The 19,439-nt window shown below is 47.0% G+C and overlaps 2 protein-coding genes and 1 pseudogene across 2 annotated transcripts; all 3 read right to left on the bottom strand.

The window, feature by feature from the left end:
- Positions 1-690: 690 nt before the first annotated feature.
- LOC147976901 (uncharacterized) lies at positions 691-1,251 on the bottom strand (annotated as a pseudogene).
- A 15,413-nt stretch (positions 1,252-16,664) lies between these two features.
- Positions 16,665-17,831, bottom strand: LOC147976900 (uncharacterized). Its single transcript, XM_087521012.1, has 2 exons — positions 17,824-17,831; positions 16,665-17,496 (listed from the first exon to the last, which is right to left on the bottom strand). Exons 1-2 carry the CDS (start codon positions 17,829-17,831, stop codon positions 16,665-16,667), a joined length of 840 nt encoding a protein of 279 aa, XP_087377138.1.
- Positions 17,832-17,892: 61 nt separating this feature from the next.
- On the bottom strand, positions 17,893-19,197 carry LOC147976899 (uncharacterized). The gene has a single exon (XM_087521011.1). It carries the CDS (start codon positions 19,195-19,197, stop codon positions 17,893-17,895), a length of 1,305 nt encoding a protein of 434 aa, XP_087377137.1.
- Positions 19,198-19,439: the final 242 nt, after the last annotated feature.

Raw genomic sequence — 19,439 nt, 5'->3', positions numbered from 1 at the left:
CACACATCTGGTCGGAGGACCGACCTGGGTTTTCACGAGCGTAGGCGGGTCCTGGAGTGCCCGTCAAGGGCGCTAGCGCATACCCCGGGGTGATCATCACCACCTGCACCTCACATCTCGGCACAGTGGAACGTGTAACCCGCCTGCTGTCCAAGTCAACCACTGAATTTCCTGTAATTCATAGCGCCTAACAGAACGTAGCAGCAAGGGACAACCCACCCATACAGACAGCCTGCGGGGAGGATGGCACTACTGGCAAAGACCGTCTGGCGAAAACGCCGCAGGCGCGAAGCGTGGTGGGCCTGCGCCGGGGGAGCATAGGGAGGAAAGGGAGCCCGGACGGTGGAAGAGCCAGGGGAAGCCGGGTCATTTGACGGAAATGGAAGGTCCGAGCGGCTCATTCATTCTTGAAAAAAGAGGGGGGGAGCGAGCCAATGTATCAATGAATAGATACAGTCAACGGTATTAAGACAGCGCTGCCTACACGCGAATTAGCTTCCGAGGTCGAGCAGTCTCAATTTCACTACAGGATTTGCGAATGAATGCTGGGCTGGGCCACCTCAAATGGCGTGAGCCGCATGCGGGGAGACCCGCACGTACGGTTTTCAGGGGGATCCGGCCGGCCGGCGCCCACCCGACTAGAGGGACTGAGAAATTAATCGAGTACAAAACTTATCTTCAAGCTTTACCTTATTTTGATCGTTTAGAGGGCGATCGCGGAGTCACTGAATGAAGTCCTCCCTCCCTTTCTTTCGGAGGTGCTGACCCGCTGCGAGGCAGATATGACTAAGTGACATATTGAATATGGCGACGACTACAGCATGTCGTAGAAGGAGATAAGAGGTGGAGCCAACGACCCACTAAGACTCACGTATCTACAACTACATTCCCGAGCGGCAGTCAAACGGAGGCGTGAATGCAAGATGCCAGCGGAATGATCGACCGGACAGAGGCTAGGGCAGCTTTCTTCCCACCGCGTCCTTCCTTGTGTGTCGGAGATACAAAGCGAGTGCACCGGAAAAGAAGGGGAACTGAATCGATCTATTCCATGGCGAAGCATCCGAAGCATAACTGCACACTCACACGATCTTTGCCGAGAGATAGGAGCATTCGGTGGAACCGGTGAACTACACTTGCTTCTTGATAGATGTGTGGGACAGAGGGCTCGTGGTACCTGCTGCCCGCCCTTCCTCCGCTTTGATAACCGTGTGAACGGAGAGTGGGCAGAGCAAAAGGGAAGGAGGTCCTCATACGGAGTCGCACACTTGAGCAGTGCGGGAGACTGGAGAATGGGTCGAGTAAACTCCCTTAGGGCCGATTAAATCACAGACGAGGAACTTTTCTTTCTTTTTTTCTTTTTGATTTGAAGGGTATGTTCTCAAAAAAGAAAGGCAGAGGTAAATACTTCGAAGAGGCAGCTCGGTAGGGATGGAATGGTCAATAGTCAAGTCAAGGATGACTTCTTTGTTGGCGAAACGATGGGGGAGAGAAAGCACGCCAGTGATTCTCTGAGCCGGTCTTCATTTCCAACGCCTCGGGAAACAGGTCGAGATAGATGACAGCACCTTTTTATCCTCTTCCTTACCGGGAAGGCGCACTTCTCTTCTTCTTCTGGCCTTCACCTCCTGCCCGGCCCGGAAATAGAACCCAGCCCCCTTTCTGATCCATTCATTTCTGCAAGCAGGCGGGATCCAGAGCTAAGCCCCCCTCCTATTCGAAGCCGGGTGTGGCCTCGCCCTTTTGCTCTTCCTTCGGTTTGGCTCCACGAAGGCGCCGCCTAGACTAGGAGCCCCACTCATATTCAAAAGGCGCCCAGCTTTCAAGACGATGATAATAATTAGTCAACTTTTTCCAATATCATGGAATAGCATGGCCCGGGGCTAAGGTAACTCCAGTGGGAGAGCCGTGTTATGGGTGACCTTATTGCACGGTTCAGAGAGCACTTGTGTATGTGATGCAAGTGAACGTGTACGAAAAAGCTGTCGTAAAGTTTCGTTGTTCGTTCCGTCGTTGACCCTATCTATGTTTCTACGATGGCCCAAGAACACGCTCATTCTTCAGCCGTAGAGAGACTTTTGAATTGTGAGGTACCATTACGAGCTCAATATATAAGAGTGTTATTCTGTGAAATAACTCGAATTTCAAATCATTCACTTGCTTCAACTACTCATGCTATGGATGTGGGAGCATCAACTCCGTTCCTTTGGGCTTTTGAGGAGTGGGAGAAATTGTTGGAATTCTATGAAAGAGTCCCGGGAGCCAGGATGCATGCCAGTTTCATACGACCTGGTGGAGTGGCACAAGATCTGCCTCTTGGCTTATGTCGAGATATTGATTCCTCCACACAACAATTTGCTTCTCGTGTCGACGAATTAGAAGAGATGTCAACCGGCAACCGTATCTGGAAACAACGATTAGTGGATATTGGTACTGTCACTGCACAGCAAGCAAAGGATTGGGGATTCAGTGGTGTAATGTTAAGAGGTCGTGCGACATGAAGACATTGATAGCAATATGGGGGAAGTTCCCATCAGGCAACAACGGTTCTGCCTGACCCTACAAAAGCATGCATATGTTGTCAGTGAAGATTTTGTGTGAAGCCTTGGAGACGACGTACCCGGGGCTAGGGTGAGCTGAGGGGGGACAGCGTAAGTGAGCGAATGTGTGTAAGCCCAGTCAAAGATTCCTATTCTAGGCGGGGCGGGCCATCAACCTTCGAATGGTGTTGGTCCTACGGACCGTGAACGGATTCGCCTCTGGCCTCTGGGCACGTCGGAACCGCATGAGTTCACCGGGGTGGAGCACGGTCCGCCAAAATCGGCATAGGTTAGGTGCTATTGATGGAACATGGTAAGCCCATCTTTCTCCATATGAAAGTGCTGCGGGCACATAGAGATGTGGGTAGAGGAAGTCTCAAAAAGCGAAGGCCGAGCTGTAGGTCACGTGACCTGCACCGAAAAGGTGGCTGACTGGGCTTTCTCCTGGATCAAAGCGGATCAGCTCGCCAAATTCGTCGATCGAATCGGGCGCCCCGGAACGTCGAATGAAAGTGGTCTTTCTACAACCCTATTTATATGATTTTTAGGGCCCCTTTCCCCCTATCCCTCCCTTATGTTTAGGAGCGGGATCTGCCCAAGAACGACCTGTGGTGGTACGGAAGGCACGGACTCCGCAAGCGTCCCGCACCCTCTGAGAAAGAAACTCCTCAACCATCACAAGATAAAGAAGTATGACGCTCTGTGTCTGACTCTATTGGTCATAGTTCCTTGCTGTTGCGGCCGGTGCTCGTTTGCGCGCGTGTGAACCACCAGATCATAAGGAAAGATGCCTCTCGGGGCATCTGAGAATGATTCGAGCCGTATGAAGGGAAACTCCCACGTACAGTTTGTTTTGGGGGGGAAGGAGCCCGACAGGGTCCCCCCACTGACTTGGCCCGGGCCTAAGTGAAAGTGCAAAAGTGAAGTGGTGGGCCTACCCATCCCAACCTGGGGTATGCTGGGATTCGCGAAGAGCAGCACCTTACGATGTTCATGACCAATCGGATCTTGACGTACCAGTAGGTACAAGAGGAGATCGCTATGATCGTTACTGTATCCGTATCGAAGAGATGCGACAAAGTGTTCGGATCATTGTGCAATGTCCTAATCAAATGCCTAGTGGCATGATCAAAGCCGATGATCGTAAGCTATGTCCTCCATCACGATCTCGAATGAAACTATCCATGGAATCGTGCGCCGTGTGAAACGTAGATCATCGCCGTTCTTAACCGAGACTCAGGTTAAGCTCCGTCTCGGAACCGCCGTGGGGTTAGGAGTAAAGCATCCCGAGGTTGGCGCATCTCGTTGGGCGTGGAGAAGCATTGGGAACCCCAATATCTTTCTTCGGAGCAGTTTCTTTTCCCGTCCCCTCGCCCCGGCATAGCGCTTCGCTTCCGGTTCTTCGGAGGAATCAACTGACTTCTCCCTTCTTCATTGATCCGGGGGAAAGGGAACCGTCTACCAGTTGGGAAGCTAGACATCAAGGTTGTGGCTTGATGAGGATAACTAAGCTGACACGCCGGAGTTGGCTGCTGGCACAACAGGGTGGTGCCTTACCGCACCGCAGGCGCACGCGCGGTAGCGTTCGTGGTGGTGCTTCAGGATTCCAATGTACTGCGTCCAGGATCAGAACGAGCTTGCCGGCGGACCACTGCCGTCCCATTCTTTAGTGAGCTGGAGCGCTGCCATCTTATCCACGGAAAACGCGTCAAGCTATCGCTTCGGGTCGAAGCACTAAAAGAAAAGGACCGGGAAACGCGGCGGCATAGGAACCACGGGAACCCAGGAGGGAGAAAGACGATGTACGGGATACGGGATCCTCGCAGTAGGCTGGACCAAAATCCAGCCGAGAGAGGGCAGCCTTTAGAAGCAACAGGTTGGGAAACCAAGAGAAGGCTTCGCCTTTTCTTATCTTCTTCCCGGCACAAAAAGAGGGATTAGCATTATTGACCCCATGAGAAAGCACTAACACCTTCCTCATCGGGGCTCCGCGCACTGGGAAAAGGCTTCCGCGACAGGAAACCGGCTACTAGTTAGGAAGTGAACATAAGGTATCAAGAGGTCCCTCACAGTCAGGTGCAATGCAATTGCCCCCTATTAGTCAAGTACCCCTCTTCCTATTTAGTTTAGGGGTTAAGGCGAGAAATGGCTTGATGAACCCTTCCGTTCACCACGCACCGGCCCCATTCACTTGCAACTCGTAGAGGCTGTAAGTAAACAGTGCCCCACTAAATTCAAAGTGACGGTGGGGTTGAAAGACGAGAGTGCCTACCTCCGCGCCGAGAGTGCCCGCCCTTTCTGTCAAGTAGGCTACTTTTTCCGGAACGCAGTCCGGAATAAGCGTTCCTGTGTATATAGATATCTTCGATGCTGTCATTTCGACATGTCCGCTTCAACCCCTCTTTCGCCTCCCAAAAAGCAAAGTTGGCTTGACGAGCGCAGATGAGGAAGCGGGAGCAATAAAACCAAGAATCTCTTTCTTTTCTTTCCAAATACTTTATGAAGTTAAGGGGCAAAGAGAAGCGCTTTCGCTACTGAGAAAGCGAATGGTCAGCGCGAGGGTTCGACGACTTAGCCGAGCGTTAGCGACGCGTCATTCTCATAGCGAGGCGCTTCGAGTTAGCGAAGCGCTGTAGTAGCGTCGGAGACTATGTGCTATAATGCTGAACTAAGGACGTTCCGCCTTATCTATAGAAGCAGTCGACTGAGTTCTGAACGAATGGGATCCTTGGTGGGTAATGGCTCAATCTATAGATGGAAAGCCTTATGATGGGAAACTACCACGTTAGGTTTGGAGAGAGATGGGACCCGTTATAGTTTAGGGGGAGCAGATGCAAGCTTTTTCTTTCCATAGCCGGCCAAATGACTACCGGATCATCGGTCTACTCTACCTCAATTCACCATTTCGAACTTTATACAGAAGGTTTTTCCGTACCAGCTCCTTCTACCTATACCGCAGTTGAAGCACCTAAAAGTGAATTTGGTGTCTTTCTTGTCAGTAATGGGAGTAATCGTCCCTACCGTTGTAAAATAAGAGCACCTGGCTTTGCCCATTCACAAGGACTCGATTCTATGTCCAAACATCACATGCCAGCAGATGTAGTCACCATCATAGGTACTCAAGATATTGTGTTTGGAGAGGTAGATAGATAGGACGTAGTCTTGCTCGATCAGGACCCTAGCTTTATTGCGAGCCAAAACTGCCTGAAAGAAGCAAAATGGAAAAGGATGCAAAATGCAATGGGATTCCTGATCCAATAAGAAATCCCAATTCGGAGTTTGTTTGGATCAAATTCCTATGTTATACTATTCCATTCTCGATGATGAATCGATTTGATAGATCAGATATTGTTATTCCAAATATTGATCCGATTCAGTATCATCAGAATGACAAAAGCTGACATAGTTACTAGTGGTTCGAGGAGAAATCCTTTCAATCATCAACGCCCTTTTCTACTAAAACTGCTATTCGTGATACCGGTCAAATCGACTATTCTCATCAACTTTGAGTCTCTTCCCTCTCGTATGACTGTCAAAGTGGAGTTCCTTCTCTATAAGAAGAGCTGGTCTAGAGTGTGATTCGGATCAAAACAAATGGATGAGCCTCGTTTTGCTGAAGCAAGTGTACGCTGCACTAAGGAGTCGAGTCGACTTATCCGAACTTTCCTACCAAGTTCGAGCTCTTGCTCGCTCTATTTCGTGAGCTGAGCTATTTATACCGATATATACTATTGAGTGAGATGGAGAAAGACAATGGTGGTATTCCATAGGGAGATCCTGTGTTGGATGATAAAGAGGGTTTGCCTTTCGAGAAAGGGGCTTGGCTATCTCCATCTCCATGTTATAGGACGTATCAAATATATCTATCGATCTATACCATATGGTGAGCCAACTAACCCCCACTCCAATCCAATACTTGCTAGCGCAGGGAATCGATCATCTGTGGATGTTCAGCCAAAGACTCTAGCCCCGGATTCCGATAACTTCTACGATTCTCTCATTATTCAGTGTCCAGATGGAAGGGATGTTTGTTATTCACTTCGGTCAGAAGAGGAATTGACACTCAAGAGCACGCGTTTTATGTTTGCATTCCTATTTGAGAGTGCGCCTCCCTCCTATTTGGTTGGAAGTTTCCTGCTCAAGTTGAGAAAGCAAGGGCTGACCGGACTGCTGCTCACTCTTGCGCTTCAACGGCAGTATTGTCTCCATCTTTCGCCCACCCAGGGGTTAGGGTTATCTTTTGAAAGAATCTCTTGTATCAGCAGATACGAGAATCGGTCGTGCATATTATCATATAGAAATGTGAATCGAGATGCATCTGGATGAGAGTTTGGCTTTCTTTTGGCAAAAGCTGGATTGTTTTCAGCAAACTAGCAATCTGTGGAGATGGCTGATCTGTCCCACCTTGATTGATAGCGATATAGCCACTCTCATTTCAATGCGGCACATTGATACCATCATTCCAATCTTCTATCGTCCGTGCTAAATACCATGAAATTAAGTAGCTAAGGTCTAGTGGACCTATTTAAACAAGGATATGCTGATCCTTCTCTGTCGACTTTTCCACTATCAACCCCAAAAACCCAACTCTGCCTTACGTAAAGGAAATTAGTACGATTCACTTCTGGATTTGAAATCACTGCTTATACCAGGTATTGGGCATACAAGAACATTCTGTAGTATTAGTAAGAGGAGGAAGGGTTAAGTATCTTTGAACTCGGTGTGAGATATCGCATTATTCGAGCTGGATGCAGTCGCAGTAAAGAATCATCAACAAGGGCGTTCTAGTGCGTTGTAGATTCTTATCCAAGACTTGTATCATTTGATGATGCCATGTGAATCAAGCAACAGGAGAAGGACCCAATAACGAAAGTTTCGTAAAGGGACTAGAGCAGACTACCATGAGACAAAAGATCTTCTTTCTAAAGAGATTCGATTCGGAACTCTTATATGTCCAAGGTCAATATGGAAATTCTTTCAGAGGTTTTCCCTTACTTTGTCCGTGTCAACAAACAATTCGAAATACCTCGACTTTTTCAGAACAGGTCCGAGTCAAATAGCAATGATTCGAAGCACTTCTTTTTCCATTACACTATTTCGGAAACCTAAGGACTCGATCGTATGGATATGGAAAATACAGGATTTCCGATCCTAGCGGGAAAAGGAGGGAAACGGATACTCAATTTAAAGTGAGTAAACAGAATTCCATACTCGATCTCATAGATCCCTATAGAATTCTGTGGAAAGCCGTATTCGATGAAAGTCGTATGTACGGCTTGGAGGGAGATCTTTCCTATCTTTCGAGATCCACCCTACAATATGGGGTCAAAAAGCCAAAAAAATAAGTGATTTTAGCCCTTATAAAAAGAAAACGGATTCTTGAACCTCTTTCACGCTCATGTCACGTCGAGGTACTGCAGAAAAAAGAACTGCAAAATCCGATCCAATTTTTCGTAATCGATTAGTTAACATGGTGGTTAACCGTATTATGAAAGACGGAAAAAAATCATTGGCTTATCAAATTCTCTATCGAGCCGTGAAAAAGATTCAACAAAAGACAGAAACAAATCCACTATTGGTTTTACGTCAAGCAATACGTAGAGTAACTCCCAATATAGGAGTAAAAACAAGACGTAATAAAAAAGGATCGACGCGGAAAGTTCCGATTGAAATAGGATCTAAACAAGGAAGAGCACTTGCCATTCGTTGGTTATTAGAACACCTCAACCAAATAGATCAATTGGTTTGGTAAGGAATTCAAAATCGATGTCAACATATGCCCCTCGAGGTCTGACTCGGCGCAGAGCTCGAAAGTTGGCTATACATAACTTTTTTTTTGTTTATAAAGCACCTCCCGTGAGTATATGGGCTCATGACTTCTAGTCAGTTGTGTGCTACTATGTATGGCTATGACATCTAAAAAAAAAGCTATGTATGGCTATGCACTTTTTTATTTTCACACGATGCTAACATATCCTGCAACCGTGGAAGCTAAAAATCAGGTCGCGTTTGATGTTATCCGGCCAACAAACTTCATCAGGCTAACAAACTCCATCCGGCAAACAAACTCTATCCGGTGTTTCCTCTAACCTTTTTTAAACTGTCTGTCTCATTATTCTCTTAGACCACTGCGAGGCGACAACAGAGATGAGGTTCGACTCGCTTTCCTCTGCCCTGCAACCGAAGCCCCGTATGCATTGAGACTTACCTTTCAGTTTCCTTGCGTTGTTGCATCTAAATTTGTCTGACTGATTAGCCCACTATTCCCGTTGTGCCAGACTATTTTCTAATCCCTCATGAGACGCACTTCCGTGTGAGCAAGTGTTGATTCATCCGGTTCGCGTATGCCCCTTTTTATCCTGTCATTATGAAGGTACGATTTACCCTTTAGCATCTTGTATGTTGATTTTAATCCATATCCCATCTCCTCATCCTGTAGGTGCATGGAGCCGGGGGCATTAAGTCACGGCCTGGATCCAACTTTGTTTAGGTAATCTGCTTTTCCAAAGGGTTCCGTTTACTGTTGCATCTCTGTCATTACTTAGAACGGCTATAACTTTGTGCAAGGCCATATATTTTGTGACACGGTGTATATAGCCCTGGTCTCAGGATGTGTTTGATCTGTATCTACTCATAATTCACAGAAACCTTGATCTTGGCGTTCTGGGAAGCCCATATTTGGGCTTGGTCTGTCGTTCGACTGGGTTTTTTCTTTTACATGAACTGATGACTTGCTCACTATTGGCGCTCCGGGAAGCCTATATATTGGCTTGGTCCATCGTCCAACAGTGAATTTTTTGTTTACCGTACATGTATGAGTTACTAACTTGATCATCATTGGCGTTCTGGGAAGTCTATATATGGGCTTAGTCCGTTGTTCGACAATGATGTTTCTTTATCGTGTATGTATGAATTTAATGACTTGATCACTGTTGGCGTTACGGGAAGCCAATATATGGGCCTGGTCTGTCATTCGGCAGTGATGCTACTAGTTTTAGGCACGAGGAATATTTTCAATCATGGGTACCTTCTTTTGTATTTTTCATATTCCTTGTGTTTTTAATTCTATGCGTCAAATTGAAATGTTTTTTTATTGTAGATACTATCTCCCATTGTCCTTTGTTGCAAACCGTCTACCCTGGGATCATTACTTCCACCTTGGTTATAATTTCTATCTTGCATTTCCGTGTGACATTATTTTCAATTCCTATAATTTCATGCGTATACCGACATGCATATTTTCCTCGCATATAGATGGTGGAAGCCACGACACCATCTTGGTCTGAATCATGTAGAATACCTCTATCACAGTTGGCCAAAGTACACCTATTTGAACCTGATACTAGTGAGAGAGCCAATCCAGTGATCACGAAGTTAGGCGTACCACACGACCATCCCGACCATCCCGAGACGCAAACAGTCTAATACACCGACTCACATGGACAAGGAAGAAAGGCTGCCCTTGAAATGCAAAATTGATTTTACCCAAGAATCCAATTTTTCTAACCGATAACAACGGACGGTCCATCATTAGATGTTGAGATCGGAAACTCTGTTAACGATGAAGATATTTGCCGCGTTCTTACAAGTGAGAAGTACCATTTCCTGGATGACCTCTTCAGTTTATCCATAGAGGATTATGCCATTGACGAGTGTGGCCCGACGTGTCCGCCTTCCAGCCCAGACGTGACTGAAACTGTGCCCCTACCCCTAGTGCTCTTGATTTCCTGTCAACTTTACCCGGTAGTTTATTTTTTTTCTTTTTTTAACCGGCCGTGCCTATGAACCATAATTATCATCAATTCACACAACTCTTATTTCTTTTTTTTGTTGGGAACAAGAAAGTCGCCACTCACAAGACCCTGTGGTGACGGTTTTAACAAGGAAAGGCACACAGATGGACCATAGTTTTGTCAAAGATGTGTTTATGAATGCCACCGATATGGCGGTGAAACGAGCCCTAGAAGGACTGAATGACTCTACACGCGGTGATCCCAAGAGACACATCATGCTCGAGAACATTTCTTAGATGTTGTTGTCCCGTGTCCACGCAAGTATCTGAGGTACCTAAAGTGCATGCTATGTTGGTTGAGCTTATTGTCCTTTACAACAAGTTGGAGGCTGGCAAGACTGAGTTCACGAAGGGACCCAAGTGAGGTGAACATGCTGCCGCTGAAGTAGAGCTTAAAATTAAGTCCGGCCACAACATTTCTCCAAGGCCACAATCGAGGACTTATCAGCCCTAGACAAGAAGTGCACTGAAACGGAGGCACGGGAAGTAGCGCTGAAGGTGCAGCTTGAGGAGGTTACTACTACTTTGCACAAGCTTGAACTGGAGAGGGAATAGTGCCTCTATTTCAGTGCACTTCTTGTCTAGGGCAGGTAAGTCCTCGATTGTGGGTGTGGCCTTGAAAACATTGTGGCCAGACTTAATTTTAAGCTCTACTTCAGCAGCAGCATGTTCACCTCGCTCGGGTCCCTTCATGAACTCAGTCTTGCCAGCGTCCAACTTGTTGTAAAGGACAATAAGCTCGCCAACATAGTGCACTTTAGCTACCTTAGGTACTTGCATGGACAGCGTCCGAGAAATGTTCTCGAGCATGATGCATCTCTTGGGATCACCGAGCATAGTGTCGTTCAGTCGTTCTAGGGCTCGTTTCACCATGATATCTGTGGCATCCATAAACGCATCTTTGACAAAAATTACAATCAATATTTGTGCCTTTACTTGATAAAACCGTAACCATAGGGTCTTGTGAGTGGCGAATTTTTTGTTCGCAACCTAAAAAAAGAAAGAAGAGTCGTGAGAATTGATGATAATGATGGTTCATAGACACGGCCAGTTAAATAAATGTATAAATAAATAAACTACCGGGTAAAGTTGACAAGAAATCAAGAGAACTAGGGGTAGGGGCATAGTTTTAGCCACGTCCGGGTTGGAAGGCGGATGAGTTGGGCCACACTCGTCAATGGCATAATCCTCGGTGCTTAAACTCAAGGGATCATCAAGGACATGGTCCTTCTCTCCGGTAATAACGCGGCAAAAATCTTCATCATTAATAGAGTTTACGATCTCAACATCTAATGATGGATGATCGGATGTTATCGGTTCAGGAAAATTGGATTCTTGGGAAAAATTAATTTTCTGCTTCAAGGGCAGCCTTTCTTCCTTTTCCACGTGAGTCGGTGTAGACTGTATGTGTCTCTTTCCTCTAGCAGATGGGGCAGTGTCCGGTAGATCATTATCCACTGATAGCGGATGAGCGGAGGAGGACCTTGGTATGGTGTATTAGGTATTTCATGAGACGTGAGAAAGGTTTGCATCTTCATGATAAATTTGAGATAAACCTCCTAATATATGCTAGGTAACCTTGAAAACTCTTTTGTTCATGTAGGTTTGTCGGTGTTGGCACTAGTTATAATGTATGATGTAGCTGAGAATGAGACAATAGACCCGGGGAACTCTTTAGTTCATGAAGAAAATGTCATGTATGCTTTTTGTGTATGATGCTTTGTCTCTTTCCTCAGATTTATGCAAGACACTGTTACAGTATTCTCATTTCCTGAAGATTATAGAGTGAAAGTCTCATATACTGAAGCTTAACTAAATCATGTGTTAAATATTACATTCACGGATGAGTACATGTTGTTAGGCTCAAAGAAGCATACCGGACCTCTTCTTATGTTTGGTGAGATTGATGACTTGCCAACAAATTGCATAATGATAGATGGTGGATCCACCATAAATTTGTTGTCTCTGCGTACTTTGAAAGGATTGGATATTCCTCAGGCTGGCAATGGGGATTACCCAGGCAGGTATTGGGCTCTCATCCCTGTCCCCGCGACAGCCTTACCATGCCCGTCCCCATCCCCATACCCGTTTGTGGGGATAAAAATATTCCCATCCCCATCACCGTCGGTTTTTTATACCCGTGGGGAAACCCATACACACAATCAACAACAACCTTAGATAGCATTTCAGTAGAAAAAATAGCATTTCAGCACAATAAATAATAAGTTTTGGCTAGGTTAGGGTTTTCTTTTGGCTTTTTGGCCAAAGAGGTGGATGGGTGAAAATTTTGGTGTGTAAGGGCGGGAATTGCATGAGGTCTACTAATTTTAGAGCCAGGATGTAAGGACTTCATGGGTAAGGCGGGTAACATGCACGAGTAATGTTATCCCATCCCCATCCCTGTCTTGTGCGCTGGGTAAGGTATTTCACCCACCAGCTTCCTCGGGTATTAAAGCTGGCACATCCCCGTCCCCTAATAGAGTAACTGCCCATGGGGACGAGGGTAACGGTTAACCATTGCCAGCTTGAGATATTCCCAAGGATTTGAGCCGGTCAAATGTTGTTATTCATGGCTTTAATCAGTCAAGTCAAGAGGTCATGGGTACCATTTTCTTGGTATTAAAACTTGAAGTGTTGTCCACATACCTGAGATTCCAGGTGATTGATGCAGCCACATCTTACAATGCATTGTTGGGCCTGCATGAAAATCAAGTTGTGCCATCTATACGATCCATCAGTGTGTCAAGTACAAAGAGCAATCTTGAGAAAAATACTAATTTGAGCCTGTTGAGGAAGTACATAAGACAAAGTCTGTAGTAGTACCAGAGTCAAATATGGCAGATGAAAATATATACTGCAGAATCCTCACCAAGACAAAATATTTATCAGTATATACCAAGTGACCAAAGAAAAGAGGGTGACCCAATATTCCGCGTGATCAATAAATCATCTGTTAAAATAGGTACCAAAATACCTACGTTCTTACCTCGTTTGGTTCAACATAAAATTGAACAGGATAAAGAGGAGTCGCCCCAGTATGAAAATAAATATAAAATGTGGTTCATAACACACCTTGGAAAATAAAGGCGATGAATCATTGCCCATTTTTTTAATGATAACCGAGTTTTCAATATGATGCGGAAAATGGGATATAATATTCTCACTGGCTATAGCTATTAAAATTACTAAAATTAGCAGTAGCGAGTGGAGAAAAGTTAGCAGCAGCATGACAGTAGCAGTAGCGCGTTCAGACAGAGCGCGCTATAGCTATTAGCAGCAGCGAGCTTCCACGCAGCACGCTGCTGCTACACTTGTATAGCAGTAGCGCGGGCGTGCACGCGCTACTGCTACGGGTTAGCTGTAGCGCCTTATTAGTAGCGCCGGTCCCCGCGCTACTGATTTTTTTCGGACAAAGGGTGGATTTTATTAACTCAAAATGTAGCATCAAGAGGATACAAACACAATGAGCACACACCCGACCTCTGCATAGCTAAGATGCACATAGCCAACACAAACTCACGCACACAAAAACACGCCAGCAATAGCAAAGTCATATAGGACCAAAGCTATGCATAGGCGATGAAAAAAGAAAAAAGCCCCAAAGCGATCATATCCACGATGGGCAAACTAGAAAAATGACTGTATCTGCACCATTAATCTCATGACACCACACGGACGACGAGGTTCTTCAACAGTAATGCCTTCAGGAAGGGAGCGACACTTGAGCGTCGCCATCACCGGATCCAACCACCAAGGCTAGAATCTAGGTTTTCACCCTGAAAAATCGGTCTGAGCATTCCGAACAATGCCTTCAACAAGGTAACAACATAAAAATATCGCTATTGCCAGGTATACCCAACTCGGGGCAGACCTAGGCTTTCGCCCCGACACTCAGAGACTGGATGCTCAAGTAGCACCACCCTCGAAGTCACTGACGTGTTGTCGCCACCACTTTTCCGCGATACCAACAGCTACATGCGATGTGACCGCCACCGCCACCGCCACACAACCATCCCTCGGCATCAAGACATCGTTTATAGTTTGCATATCCCCGCCGAAATCAACCACCGGATTTTTAGAGATAAAACTCTCACAAAATCAATTGATGATGATAATCCGCAGCGAGGCCACTGCCGCAGGCTGAAGTGATCACCACACATAGCCTGTCATTGAAGGGACCCCGGGTTTACCCTGCCGCAATCTGGACGAGGGAACCGGAGGCGGCCAGCAGGGGTTGTCTTACGAAGATGAGCTCGGACAAAGGCAGGCCATCATGGACTAAACCCTAGATCAACAGATCAGTGGGGCTGCCGTTGATGTCACCAGATCGACACCTAATCTGAATCAGGGCGCTCGAACCATGTGCACCATCGCTGGAGCCTGCACCTGCGCTTGCTATGACGGCCATCATGCACCGGTGGGCGGCGAAGAACGGCTTCCTCCGGGACAGCACAGGACGGGAACCGCACCAGGCGCCGCCACTGCAATCCAAGGTAGCCATCACGAGATCGCCATGGATGGAGGCCGAGCCTCACCCACGGAACGCCCCACCGCCACCGTCCTTGGCCCCAGCACCAGCTTCGCCGGCGGTGGCCTCCGGTGGCGGCGAGACGGGAGGCAAATTGGTTGAGCCCCCGGCAGCTGAGATGGGATCCCCCGAGTCGCCAGTCACGGGCGACGCGGGGGTTCAGTAACAACCAGTCACTCAAAGATCTCCCGCGCTACTGATATACCTAGAACCCGCGCTCCACAGTCCACGCCCGCCGCGCATGCACGCAACGGGACGCGACCGGTTCCAGTGCCCGGCTCGGCCACACCCCCCGCGCAGCTGACTAAGCAAACTACTCATGCGCACATACGCGTACTAGCACACACACACGTGACGACGCACCCTGGCCGCAGCCGCGGCTTATTTGTCTAACACTTTCCACTCGTTTATTACAAAAAAAGTCACATCAATTTCAACTTCACAATTTTCAAATAACATATTTCACTCTATTGAAATAATCTGTTTTTTTTTCAAATAATCAATTTCACAAGTTGACATTCAGTTTCATATTGTTTCTCACTTTAGAAACCTACATTTCACTTTCCACTGTCTTGTTTCACAAAAATCACATTTATTCAATTGCATATTTTTGAAATAACAGATGTCACTCTTTTAAAATAAATTGCAACACATTTCCAAATAATCAGTTTCACAATTTAACAATTTAGTTTCATTTTTTTCACTCTTTTGAAATAAGCATTTTTCATGCATAATTGCATGTTGCGGTGGACCTTTCTCTATTTTTTTTGCGAGATGGTGGACCTTTCTCCATGCATCACTGCATGTTACGGTGGACCGTTTTCAGCATAGTTGTATGATGAGATGATATGCCTCCATGTTAAGATAAATAAGTAGCGAGGCTCGTCTATTTAGGTATATAGGATACGAGTAACATGCATGGTGCATGTTGGATGGGTATTTTCCATGCATGGTGGCATGGTGTGGCATATATAGTTTGCATGTTAAGAAAAGTAAAATTAGTGGGGATCAACTATTTTTAAGTATATAGGATTATATTTTATCTATGCTAGGAAAATCCACCTCATATTTAAATTCTAGACTTACAAATGGATATAAATTTCTCAAAACATTAAAGAGAACGGATGAAACAAATCCAGTTCCACATATATGCTCCATCGATCGGTACAACAAAAAGAGTTCTACGACAGTTGGATCTTATGGATCATTGTGTATACAGTTCTAAGGCAGATGGCTGCAAGTAGTAACTTGCTGGAAGGACCGGCCCATCTTCTAGTTGCAAGATCTCTGAGTCGGCACGTCCTGAACTTGAACCCTAGTACATATGAACCCACTTTTAAAAAATATATTTTAAAAGTGTTTTAAAATGTTAAAAAAATTCAAAACAAAATGTCACACACACGTGTTCGCAAATATGCGTGCGCAACACAAAGTTTTGTGAAAAATGTCTTTTTGTTTTGTCTCCGCAAACAAGACAAATTTTAGTGCTTCTAAATAGTGTTCCATGTTTTTTTCTTGTCTTTTTTATACAGTCTACAAAAAAGTTATCTTTCCGTGAAACTTATGCACCCACATAGATCATGGAGATGTACCCGTGCAACCTTTTTTCAGTTTTTTTGGCATTTAGAAATGTGTTTTTCTAATTGGGTTCATATGTACTCGAGCTCATCCATGCATTTCCGCAAGATCTCTTGCCAACTCCATGGCCTCTCCCTCATCCTCAATGGTGGAGCCAGGACTAGACCATGGCCCATGCAGCATTGTTGCTACAGTGTGTTACAGTCCATGGGACTTCCCGGCCACGCCCCTAGCCACTGCCCTGCCTGCCTGGGCTCCTGCCGCTGTCATTGATCATCCTCTTTGCGGCCTCTCCTTCATCATAGTAAAATGGGTCTAAAGAAGCCAAAGACATATGTTTCATCGTCTCCATCATCATGATATAGAGATCATGCCCCACGGCATGGATATACCGGCCAAAGTCACAAGAAACAAGAATGGGGATATGAGAGCTGCCAAAATAGTCCACAAGACATATGGAGGCATGTATGTTGTTATCCTGCAGGTTGACGGCGAGCAAATAGTGTGCTTGTGTTGGGATAAACTTCCGGTTTCTTTGGTTCTCGCGATACTCACCGAGTGCGAAGTAGACAATGTCAGGATCCTCTATGCTAAGAAGGGGGTACAAAGGGGTTATGTCCTTTGGGAGGTCGCCGAATCCATCAAGTCCCCAGAGTGTCTCGACACGGAGCTCATACTCTTTCTTCCAGCCCATGTCTTGCTCCAGCAACCTCCAAATTGTTATGGTGCGGTCCTTGAGGTCGACATGTTGGAGGGCGCCATCAATGGAAATAAACTTGATGGTGGAGTCCCGGACGACTCCCATGTTGTGGTAGGCTTTCGGCTGTGCCACCCGGCTGTTGCTGCGGTGCTGATCCGCTCCAGGCAGGGAAAAGAAGCCAAATTTCAGCACAGGGTCGTGGTCACCATCGTCGTTGAAGAGGGCGTTGCAGAAGCAGTAAGTGACGCCCCGCAGGAGGTGTGCCCAGTAGCTGATGCCCTTGATCGAAAACACCATGTCGGCTTGGAAGCTGCTCATGTCGACGAGGGACGTGTGTTTGGGAACGAGTACAAGATCAATCCTACTTGTGCACAATTCCTAACCTACCCTGCTGTAAACCAATAGATCAGATTTGTTCGACCCTGTACATTCAGGGTCAAAGTACTACACAAACGCGAACGGCAGCACAAGAAGGAAAAAAATATATATTCTATCTACCGATCCAAAATTAAGCAGCAACATAGATAATTTGGTGACAGGAAGTTTCTTCATCTATTGTGGAAAGTTCACCTCTCGAGCCAAATGATTATATGATAAAATTGGGTAGGATATTATGCATAGAACGAACCAAAATCTGAAGTTTTAAATCCGAGAGTAGTATGAGCAGGACATAAGACAAGATACGAACTCCAGCATACAGGCGCAAGCGAAGCATTACCTACTCATACATAGAATGATTATGTGATGTTGCCTCTAGCTACTTTAGCCGTAGAACCCGTAGGCGTGGGCAGCTGGTGACCAAGGTGCCAACATCGATGGTACTGCAGCACCCTAGTAGGATTAGCCTCTCAAGCACCGGGAACTCGTCCATCGACAGCGATGTGGAGCATACCTTTTGCAAATTCATCTCGATCGACGTGGCATGGCGAAAGCAGGGCACGCCCGCATTAATGTGTCTGCCTGCACCATACCTCATATTGAAATTGCATCCCTCAAAGTTGTCGACGACGACGAGCTCTTGCGGCGACAGCCTCGCTGCGGTGCAGAGAAGAGAGTTGAAGCAAGCATCATCATCAATGCAGTCTCTCCATGGAATGCTGATGCCGAGGAGGGACAATGTGAGGCCAACTGGGTCCGTGTCTACAAGTGTGGCGAGCGCCGCTTCGAGCGAAGTGAGCGCCATCCCGCGGAAGTTGGCACTAAGCACGCGCAGGCATGGGCATCGGTTAAGCAATGTGCCAGGGTCGGCGATGTTGCCGGAGAGGGACAACTTCTCGAGTGCCCGAAACTCGCCTGCCGGCGGTAGTGTGAGCTCCTGCGAGTTGGGGTAGGTCACGCTAAGCACACACAGACACTGGCAGAGGTTGAGCAAGTTGCCAAGGCCGTCAATTTCTCCAGTGAGGGACAAACTATCGAGCGTGGGGAACACACTGTTTGGCGGCAGAGTGATGGACATGTCATATTTGCCGGGAGAGTTGAGGCTGAGCACGCGCAGGTGGGGGCAGCGGCTAAGCAATAGTCCAAGATGTATGATGTAACCGGTGAGGGATAATCTCTCCAGCAAGGTGAACTCGCCAGCAAACGGCGGTGCGGCGATACTGAAGACACGGGATTCCAGCTTGACCGAGGTGGCGCAATGGAAACAGGGTAGCTTGATGGCTCCCCACTCACATCTGTTGACCGAAGTGGTGAAGACGAGCACCCTCGGCGCGACCCGTGCGGCGCCGCGCAGCAACGAGCTGGCAAGGTCGGCAGTGTATCTCGTTTCAAGGCAGATGTCTAGGGTGGACATCGCCGTCGTCAAAGCAGCGAACTGGGTGGCGAGTATAGCTTCAATCCTCGCGGGCTCGAGATTGCGGAAGGTGAGATCTGCGAGACCGGTCCAGAGGCCGCGCCACCGGCAAGAGAGGAGGCCGGTCTGCACGGCGGTGCGGACACAGCGTAGGCGTGTGAGGATCAGGAGAAGCATCTCGTCCGGGAGGGAGCTGATGAGATCCATGTTCTGGGGACGAGGTCCATGCGGCGGCGAGCGCCGGAGGCGGCACCCCGATCGCAATTCCATCGGCAGGGATACGTTTCTTTTAGGCAAACCGGGAGGGATACGTGAAGGTGAAGCCCTGCCACTTCGTTTTAGAGAGAAGGAATAAAAACTGACTCCGCACCTCACCCGTTTATTTCGCACCCAGCCCAGCCCATGATATATAGCCCAAAAGCTGAGCATGTCATCCAGCATGTCTCCGTATGTTTCTCCTCAAAACAATTAAAAAAACCACGAGCACCAAGCTGGTCGGTTGCCATGCGTTC

The sequence above is a fragment of the Triticum urartu genome, chromosome 4A (assembly GCF_056163025.1).
Source record: "Triticum urartu cultivar PI428250 chromosome 4A, HENAU_Tu73, whole genome shotgun sequence".
NCBI classification, from domain to species: Eukaryota; Viridiplantae; Streptophyta; class Magnoliopsida; order Poales; family Poaceae; genus Triticum; species Triticum urartu.
This window is presented reverse-complemented; position numbering and strand designations above follow the sequence as displayed.

Excerpts from the sequence above, each read along its gene's own strand:
- LOC147976899 (XM_087521011.1), bottom strand. The coding sequence starts at position 19,197 with ATGGAATTGCGATCGGGGTGCCGCCTCCGGCGCTCGCCGCCGCATGGA.